The 10,871-nt window shown below is 34.2% G+C and overlaps 1 protein-coding gene across 4 annotated transcripts; it reads left to right on the top strand.

Annotated features, from left to right (window-relative positions):
* The first annotated feature begins 463 nt into the window (after positions 1–463).
* Positions 464–4,921, top strand: LOC142549324 (magnesium transporter MRS2-1-like). 4 transcript variants are annotated; one of them, XM_075658215.1, is made up of 6 exons: positions 464–581; positions 1,088–1,691; positions 3,216–3,344; positions 3,428–3,766; positions 3,854–3,901; positions 4,708–4,921. In XM_075658215.1, exons 1-6 carry the CDS (start codon positions 484–486, stop codon positions 4,768–4,770), a joined length of 1,281 nt encoding a protein of 426 aa, XP_075514330.1. In that variant the 5' UTR covers positions 464–483; the 3' UTR covers positions 4,771–4,921. The 4 variants fall into 4 exon arrangements, with proteins under 4 accessions (XP_075514330.1, XP_075514327.1, XP_075514328.1 ...); XM_075658212.1 differs by having other exon boundaries at positions 4,263–4,921; XM_075658213.1 differs by having other exon boundaries at positions 553–689; positions 4,263–4,921.
* The last annotated feature ends 5,950 nt before the right edge of the window (positions 4,922–10,871 follow it).

The raw sequence follows: 10,871 nt of genomic DNA, 5'->3' as shown, positions 1-10,871 counted from the left end.
ATAACATCCAAACCAGATTGCATGATCGCTTAATTCTTGCAATATCATCAACATTTTCGAAAGAAATTGTTGATGACATATATGTTGCTTGTAAGTAGAGAACACTAAAATCTTCTGGACCTCAATTTTCTATCATTTCAAAAAATTGTCAAAACAATAATTTAATATGAAATATTCTAATAAGAAAAAAATAAATATAAAATTAAAATTAATAAGATATTAAGCATAAATTTAAAAATAATATAATATTTAATATATCTATAAAATAAAAATTCAATCTTCACGAAATAAAATAATACGTAAAATTTTGTAGGGTCCGCCATGGTGGCGAGTATTAATTACCATACACAATATTTTTATTATTAATTTTTTTAAAAAATTAATAATAAAAAACCCTCTGCAAATTTAGATGGCGACACGTCAATATATATGATTTTGTACCCCAAAATGCAGTCAATTTATATGTATAATAATCAACAGCTTATGATTGGTTGTTTGCTGATTCGCACAAAACGCCGCCGTTTCTCTTGCCACAGCAGCAGCGACCCCATCAGCCAGACAGCCTTTGCTCGACACTTCAGGTACCTTCTTCTTACCAACCTCCGGACTTGCAAATGCACGCGCCTACATGTTTATGGCTGTATTTGTCTGCATCGTATCGGAAATTCTCGATCTTAGTGGTGAATGTCGTGAGTGAAAACCCTAGCGGTACGATGTATTTTGTAATTTATTGCTTGATTTGTGGTCCAGTGTTGGGATCATTATTATTTCGTGTCCAAGTTTATTTTTTCAATGGTTTTTGGGATTACTGCATTATGTGTCTGCTTGGTTGTATTATCAAGCTGTGTCTTATAACTTATGTTGTAGATGTTCTATTAAGAGTATTTATGGCTGTTTCATCGAACATTTTGTGGTTTTAGTTGAATTACATGTTGGACATGTTACTGGAATCTATCTTGTTTTTGAATCTCCAGTTGTGGATTTCTGGTGTATGATGATTAATTTGTCCTCATTTGAGAAACTATTCTATGTTCATTTATGCTCTGACATGTGTTTCACTTTCATATGCATCATCTTTTCTTTGCAGACGTGAAATCCCTTTGGCGATGTCAGACCTCAAACAACGTTTGCTACCTCCTAAACCTGCATCAGCTATAAACCTCAGAGATTCTTCATCTAGGCCCCCTGGCCGGTTGCCATTTCAGGGAGTTGATGTCTCTGGCCTGAAGAAGCGTGGGCAAGGCCTTCGATCATGGATACGAGTCGATGTATCTGGGAATTCTCAAGTGATTGAGATTGACAAATTCGGTATGATGCGCCGTTGTGATCTTCCAGCACGTGACCTTAGACTACTAGATCCCTTATTTGTTTACCCCTCAACTATTCTTGGTAGAGAGAAGGCGATTGTTGTAAATCTCGAGCAGATTCGGTGTATCATCACAGCAGATGAGGTTTTTCTGTTAAATTCTCTCGACAGTTATGTACTGCAATATGTGGTGGAGTTGCAGAGACGATTGCAAGCTTCAGGAGTTGGAGGAGTTTGGCAATCTGAAGGTCATGAAACGAGCAGAAGGAGAGGAAATAGAAATTTTGATAATACATTTGAAAACACATCTCCTGATTATTTGCCCTTTGAATTCAGAGCTCTAGAAGTTGCATTGGAGGCGGCCTGCACTTTTTTGGATTCTCAGGTACAAACCTTGAAACTTGTTCCTTGCTGTCTTCGCTTGATATTTTCTATTTTTGGATATCATGACATTTGGTAAGTTGTAGAAACTTGTTAGCATCGCAGGTTGAATATTTCTCTGGAATTGTGGTCATCTTTTACTTCTTATTTTCATTTTATGGGAACCAATCCACATAGTAATATCGAGTGAGCATAAATGCTAGAAAGTGCAAGGCTGCAAGCTATCAGATTAATCTATGACTCCAAATGTGTTGTTCATTGACTACGGACCTTCTGAAACATTAACATTCAATAAATTTATAATCTCGCAATCGTGGAAAGATGAGGATAAAAACTTTGAATTGAATGAAGAAACAAACGTACTCTGCTTTTCATGTAAGTTAATGCTTTTACTTAGTTGCGTTAAAGTTGGATCTGAAAGCTAAAGCAGCATATTGGGTCAGTTTGTGATAAAGAATCTATCATAGCATCTGCTGATAAATAATTACCTGCAATATTCTACACAAAGGAACTATTCTTTATGGATTTAGGACAGCTAACTAGTACCAGGGGTAGAATTTTTTGGCAAGTTGTGGTTCATTGTATCTGCTGGATGATATGGTTGGAAAGAAATTGAAGAATTTTTTATGACAATGATGAAACTACAGAAATATGTTGGTAAAAAATTAAGATCAAAATTGCAATGTGGATCGGCACTCACGAAAACTTCAAGAATGTCTCGATAGTAGATTTATTGAGAGATTGAGATTATGTGTATCATTAAGATTGCATTGATATTGCGTGCTTCATGATGAGAGTGGACCACTAGTCCACTGATGTACTCTTTTTTATATTATTATTAATAATATATCGCTTCTTATATAAAAAAAATACTAGGTTTGCTAGATTTTCGAGTTTGATCTGATGTCACTGTTAACATGTGCACTGCTGCTAAGGGAACCAGGTAAAAGAAGTAAAAGTTTACCTGGTTGCCAGTATTCAACCAATTGTCGAAGTTGTCACTTTGGGCAACTCATAACTTTCATTATTTGTTATGGGTTGGAATTAGGACGGCCAAAAAGTTTCAGAAAAAGCCGTTTCTTTAATAATCTTCTATCTCTTAAATCGAAAACCTAAAACTATAAACATTAACTACTGTTGTAGCAATTACACTTTTGCCTCTCCAGTTGCATTTCCAAACACTTGAAATGTTTGTTTGTGTAATCAAATTTTCTGGAATTGGAGACCAAGCGAAAAAAAGAGAGACCAAGAACCATAGTAGTAAAACTAAAAGAGGTGGTTATATAACATTACAGATTAGATAGGTGGTTTGAGAGACCATGTCAAAGACCCTGCTCGAAATGCTCTTTTCAGCTTTGTCCGACATAGGCCATTGATGCATAAACTCAAGCTTTTGGTCGAACATATTTGATATGCCTAACTTAAGCCTGATATTGGTTTACATACACATGTGTGTGTCTGTTCAGTATTTATTTTTCAAAGTGCTTCAATAATTGAACATGGATTTATATTTCATTGAATTGATCAGGCAGCAGAGTTACAGATTGAAGCTTATCCACTGTTGGATGAGCTAACGTCCAAGATCAGTACTCTGAATTTGGAAAGGGTTCGTCGATTGAAAAGCAGACTAGTTGCATTGACTCGGAGAGTTCAGAAGGTATGTAGCTAGCCAGTTAACTTCATCATCTTATCTTCCACAAATTAACTGCTTTCAACAAGGTTTGTACTGTCATCATCTAGGTTAGGGATGAAATAGAGCAGCTAATGGATGATGATGGAGATATGGCTGAAATGTATCTTACTGAGAAGAAAAGTCGCATGGAATCATCATTTTATGGTGAGCAATCTTTGATGGGGTACAGATCAATTGATGGCCCATCATCTGTTTCTGCTCCCGTTTCTCCTGTTTCGTCACCCCCTGACAGTAATAGGAAGCTTGAGAAATGCCTGAGCGTAGCGAGGAGCAGGCATGAGAGTGTGAGGAGCTCAGAAAGTATCACAGATAGTATAGCAGAGCTTGAAATGCTGTTGGAGGCATACTTCGTTGTTATTGATAGCACCCTCAACAAATTAACTTCGGTATCATTTTTGTGACCTTGACAATTTCTTTTTTTATATTGCTATTCTGTAAAAACCACTTAGCGAGTAGTATTTATCTAATTTCAGCTGAAGGAGTACATAGATGATACTGAAGACTTCATAAACATTCAGCTGGTCCGTCTCTCTTTTTCATACCTTTCCTGTGCTTTTGTTCTTCTATCTGAGATGAAGATACGTAACCTCTTGGTGTAAATGCAAAATATATGTTTTGTAAGCCATATTTTTACCTGGATGCGCCACAGAGACGATGATAAAGTGAGGTATCGCTGTGGTTTAGCAATTCCTCTTGTTATAGTCAATGCTCTCTGCATTTTTTGACGATATTGTCGTCTTTATCGGTTGTGGTGTCAATATATGATTCTGGTTTCAACTTTCAAGATTCATCTACAATACGTAAAGTTAGAAAAACAATAAAATTTAGCATATCAATCTCAACTGGAAATCAAGCAGAAATAAATTTGTTATCTCGGTGCAGGATAACGTTCGAAACCAGCTTATACAGTTTGAGCTGTTGCTGACTACTGCAACTTTTGTTGTCGCTATATTTGGTGTGGTCGCGGGGATATTTGGTATGAATTTTGCAATACCAATGTTCGATTACTCGGGTGCATTCCAGTGGGTCCTAATAATCACAGGAGCTTGCGGAGTTGTCATTTTTTTTAGTTTTTTGGGGTTTTTCAAGTATAAAAGAGTGATGCCGCTGTAGAAGCTGCATGTTAACAACTTAGCCCCTCTGCCGTATTATTGTCATTTACTGTGTATGTATATTTATATTTTGTATCACAACAGGATGTATAGAAGATATGGAAAAACGGTCGAGAGTATCCTGTTTTTGTTTCTAATTATACGATATAATATTGTTACTAGTTTGCTTGTTCTGCAACTGAGATTAATGATGCCGATTATTTCTCTACAAATAGGGTGGATCCAGGTCCTTCAAAGGGAACAAATCATTATGTTTGTGTGGAATAGTTTTGGAGTAGCAGGTAAAAGGATTCAGGTTACCATGATGTAATTTTCATTTATTACAACAGAGCATAAAAGTTACTTTCCACTCTGGAAATTTGTAAATTATTATTACATTATAAATGCCCAGACTTGTGTTAAATAATATCATATTGTCTTTGATGTTTATGTATACAGAACAACTTGGCAATCTAAGATGAATTTCGAGTGTGAGAATCAATTATAACAATCTTTCTCTCGACTAAAAACACATGGAGGTAGAACAAAAATATACCGATTAATTAATGGGTACTTAAAAGGCCAGATATGTTGACATTGAAAAAATATTTTCTTTCTAAACAAGCACCTTTTTAGATGTGGTATTTAAAATGCATTTTTTTTTATTTGAACTTGACCATTAAGGTTTTTTTTTTTCAAATTAAAACTCAATTACAGCATTGGAACATCCAATGCTACAATTCACGACTTGCATAAAATTCATATCTCAACTTTTTAAAACTTTCAAAAAAAATTTGGAAAGCCTAAAAATATGGTGCTATACAATTTATTTTTTCAATTTTTAATAATGTTTTTTTTAAGAAAAACACGTTCCTGGTTAAGATGAACTCAAAATCTAGTGCATGCCAAGTCAACTAGACTTCGTGGCATTTGACTGTCACTAACATGAAGTACGTGTGATGCACGTTGACACTAATTATATATGATATGAATTATATAGAAAGTTAAAAATTCAATCTCAAAAATTTATATTATTAGCAAATGATAATAAACATAACATAGAAAACAGTAGGAATTGAAAAAAACTCAAAAAAAAAATGTTTATCTATCCACACACTAAATGTTAGGGAGAATAGCAAAAAAAGACACTTTAGATGAAGATGAAATGATGCAGAATATATAGATAATACATCATATGTCAATTCAAATTTATAGTTTGACCACAATCATTTACTATCATTGCAACATCTCACTAAATGTATATCTTATGAATAAAGAGCAAGTACACAATAAGGAAAAATTGGCTGACACATCACTTTGAAAATGGAAAGAAAACGACAACCAAACAAATAAATAAAATGAATTGTTCTCTCTTTCTTTTGCACTTATTCATATGCAATTCTTTGAGAGAAATTTGATGCCAAATGCAATTTCAAGAAAATATCAAAATTTTCAATCTAAGCCCTTAATAATTTACAAATACTCCAAACAACCATTTCAATAAAGTTGAGCCTTTGTGAGTTTCAAAGAAATTAAAAAGAGAAATAATGGTTATAGAATGAAATAATTTTTTTAAAGAATGAAATATAATGAAATATGACATAATTAAATATTATAATGAAAGAAAGTCAAAAGCACATGAACATAACCATAAAATATTAATTGACTAAATGTGAAATTATCATATATGTTACTTGATGATGAAAATAAGTAAACATGTGAAGGGTAATTATTTTCATTCACAATCGGAAAAAAATTCCATTATCTACACTCTTATTATGCAATTCTTTGATATAAATTTGATGTCAAAATTATGATATCAAATGCAATTTAAAGAAAATATCAAAATTTTCAATTATAAGCCCTTAATAATTTACAAATACTCCAAACAATAATTGCAATAAGTTAGAGTCTTTGTGAGTTTAAAAAAAATTAAAAAGAGAAAAAATGATTATAGAATGAAATAATTTTTTTAATATAACATAACTAAATATTATAATGAAACAAAGACAAGGGAAGAAAGTCAAAAGCACATAACTATAACTATAAAATGTGGTTAATTAGTATTAATTAATTGACTAAATGTGAAATTAGTACATATGTTACTTGACGATGAAAATAAGTAAACATGTAAAGAGTAATTATGTCCGTTCACAATCGAAAATTTTTTCTATTATCCACACTTTTATATGTATATATATAGATTAAAAAGGGAAAAAATGATTATAGAATGAAATAATTTTTTTAATATGACATAACTAAATATTATAATGAAACAAAGACAAGGGAAGAAAGTCAAAATCACATAACCATAACCATAAAATGTGGTTAATTATTATTAATTAATTGACTAAATGTGAAATTACCACATATGTTACTTGATGATGAAAATAAGTAAACATGTGAAAGATAATTATGTCCGTTCACAATCGGAAAACTTTTCTATTATCCATACTTTTATATATATATATATATATATAGATTGTTCCATGAATTCAATGCAATATGAATCATGAGGAAAAAAATGCGTATATGAACACAATTATCCATACAGAAGCATTCGTTATTATTCTCTTCTGCCCGCAAATATTTGGGAATTTTGTAATATAATTTAAAATTCTTAATATTGGTGCCCACATTTCTATATTTATTTTTTCAATTAATAATGAAACAAAAAGGGATAGAGATTTCTTGTTAGCTGAACGTTTATCGTTTCACCGAAAAATTATAATTAGTGGTAATAATGAAAGTTAAATATTTTAAATCGTATATCGCACAGGCGTAATGTTTCGATTTTTCTACTTAGTAGGAGCAATTAATGAACCGCTGCAACAAGATCATTCATTACCCACAGAATCCGAAGACAATTTAAAGAATAAAGAGCCAAGGCCATTGGAACCAGGGGATTTATCACTAAGTAGAAATATAATATATAATGATAAAATAATATTATGTTTGGTATGATGAATAAGAATGTGATAATTAATAATTTTTTGATGAATTGACAAAACTGACCTTCTAATTGTGTGTCGGTGGGGGGCGGCGGCGGCGGTCGACCGGAAGCGACGGTGGTGGTCGGCCGGAGGTGGCGGCGGCGGTCGGCCGGCGGCAGGGGTTGACGGTGGGCGGTCGGTGGAAGGAAGTGGTGGTGAGTTTGAATTTAGGAGAAGGGTAAAATTGAAAAAATAGGATGGATCAAGGGTAGGATAAATAATCCTACATGTGATTAGATGGGTTAAAAAAAATAAACCCACCTAATCACCTCTACCAAACGCCCCCTTAATGTCATCATACATAACCGGAGCCAGCAACCCTTCAAATCCGTCTCCAAAATACAAGGACCTGCATTCATAACATCACCAACGACCTCCATTCTATCCACTTTCGAGCCTAACAAGTTCTTGTAATGCTTCAGAAACTCATCCACAATCTCAATAGAATCAGTAGTGATACTGTCATCCGCAGTCTGGATCGCAATAATGGCATTTCTTTTGTTGTTCCTTTTGATCATGTCATAGAAAAATTTTGTACATCTATCATCTTGTTGTATGTACGCGCACTTGGATTTTTTGTGCCAAAAACAATCGCTCCGCTTCCAACAGCAATTCTGCATGTCCTCCGACACTTTCCTCGCCCACTCGACTCTACCTGAGATTTGCGAAATTTTTTTACGATTCAAAGACTTGAGAGGAGCTTTAAGTCTCTTAAGTTTCTACTTCAGCTTAAACTGCTCCGTACCATCGTCAGCCATTCTCCATTTGTCCTACACAACAACTCTAAACACATCGCTGATACCCCACATGTTGGAGAACTTAATTGGTTTCTGTTTCTCAATTTTTATATCCATACAGAGCACAACACTGAGAGTATGATCAGACGCACAATGGGCAAATATTCTATGACAAAACAACACAATTTCAATGCTTAACACAAATTTTACAACACCATGCCAAAAATGGCACCACACTGTTTCAAGCACCATCTCTTATGCCATCCTTGGTGCAAGAAATTACGCCCGATTTTAGTAAATTTCAAGGAGCTCGGAGCTAAATGCTGCCGGTAGCCGTGCTGTGTAACAGGGTGTAAAAGTGTAAGCCAAAGAATATCGTTAGTTAGTCAGGCGGCAAAACTAGTCTATTAACACTGAATATATGATATTGTATTGAAATTAACAAATGACAAATTGTTTCGGTGTTCAACTATGAAGGGAAAAATTATTTCTAATTTAATTGATTTAGTTTCCTATTTTAAATAATTTTCCTAATATTATCTTTCCTTGTTGATTTGATTGTGTAAAATATTTATTGAGATTTTGCTTTTCTAGATAATAAGATAAGTATGATAGTGTTATCATGATATGGTATAATGATTAAAAGAAGAGTTTATTTACTAATAAAATCTTAATCTTCCTTATCTTATAGACTTGATTGTTAAATTCAAAGAATAAAAGGAGGAAGATTAGTCGGACTTGGAGAGGCTCTCGAGATACATACATACACGTACTTGTGCACGGAGTGGAGTTTTTCAGAGCAAGAAATTCACGAAGTCGTTGCTGATTGAAAGATTGGTGATTGCCGTGTTGCCCTGAATGTTGCAAACATCTACAGACAACCTCCGTAACGATGTTGGTTGAAGATCGTGTTTAGTTGCTCGTGCTTTTCGGGATCATGTTTTGCTTTCTTAAATACGGTTTATTATTGTTGGTTGTTTTAGAAAGCATTTATTTTCTCAATCTTTTGAGAAAAATTGATTTTAATCTAGATCACTAGTGATAGGTTTTTGTAAACGGTTAAGTTTTCTAGTGATTAATTTTTTCCCTGAGGCACCGCGCAAGTATTTTTTATACTCGTGCAAATTTAATCCTGTCCGTATATTTATTTAAAATGAATCTGTGTTACAAACTTTAATATTCCGCTGCATGTAGTCTTAAATGTTGTAACATTTGACACAACACTTAATTTTGATAAAACACAAATTTACATTCTTATTTTACTGTTATCATATTAACGTACATCTGTCAAGCATAATTCCTTACAAGTGGTATCAGAGCTTCCTCTTGATATACTAAGTGCTGATTCTGGTTTTTGTTCTTGTTTGATAGAATTATTTAAATGGATACATCACTCGCAAACACAGCACTTTGGCCACCAGTCTTAGATGGAACCAATTACAATCTATGGAAGGTCAAAATCCAGTTCCATATAAAATCCATAGATGAGAGAGCATGGCAACGAGTTCTAAGCGGTTGGACTCCACCAAGGAGAATGGACGAAGATGGTGATAGTCTAATAAAATCGGAAAGTGACTGGACTACTGATGAAGTGCAGATTTCTAATTACAACTCAAAGGCATTGAATGCGATTTTTTCTTCAGTTGATATGAATATGTTCGGTCTAATTACTAATTGTGTTTCGGCTAAGGATGCATGGGATATTCTTCAAAGACACTGTGAAGGTTCTGAGAGTGTGCGACGAACTAGACTAAGGATGCTTACTTCCTAATTCGAGATGATGAGGATGGAAGAATCTGAGAACATACTGGATTATGATCGTCGTCTACGAGAAATTACTAATGAGGCGTTCAGTCTTGGAAACCCCATCTCCAATGAACGATTAGTTAGCAAGGTTCTTCGCTCCTTGCCCGAAAGGTTGAACGTAAAAATTTGTGCAATAGACGAGGCTAAGGACACTTCTCAGATGGCTTTGGAAGATCTAATAAGCTCACTTCGCACCTTTGAGATGAATATGGACATGCAGAAGAAGGATAAAGGGAAAACAATTGCATTCCAAGTCTCAAATGACTCCTATAATGATCTTCTTAAAATATCCCAAGAAGTTAATGAATCAGATCTGTGTGAGGACTCAATCGCCTATATCACAAAGAAATTCTAGGATTACTTGAATAGAATTAGAGATAAGAAGAAGGATGCACAACCTTCGAAATTTTCAAGCCTTCCAACACCTAAAAGGCCACAAAAGTTCCCTGCCAAGACACAATTTCAACCAAGGAATGAAGGCAAGGGACAATTTAATTCAAAAAGGTATGACTCAGTGCAATGTAGAGAGTGCAATGCATTTGGGCACTATGCAAATGAATGTGCTAACATATTACGAAAGAACAAGGGATATTATTTGTCGCTAAGCGATGAAGAATCTGATGAGGAGGAGAAATTCATCGATGAAGACAATCACACCTCCTTGACTACATTGTTGACAGAAAAACGATGGTTGCAAGTGAACCCGTTAGGTGGTGCCACTCCTGGCCGCAACACGTGTGAAAAATTAGTGTGTTTAAAATCTACATCTTCTGGAAATTCGAATGTAGATGATGAATTGGAAGCTGATGATGAAGAGATCACTTTTGAGAGTGTCCAAAAACTTTATGAGGAGTTGTATATGGA

The sequence above is a fragment of the Primulina tabacum genome, chromosome 6, assembly GCF_025594145.1.
Source record: "Primulina tabacum isolate GXHZ01 chromosome 6, ASM2559414v2, whole genome shotgun sequence".
Taxonomy (NCBI): domain Eukaryota; kingdom Viridiplantae; phylum Streptophyta; class Magnoliopsida; order Lamiales; family Gesneriaceae; genus Primulina; species Primulina tabacum.
This window is presented reverse-complemented; position numbering and strand designations above follow the sequence as displayed.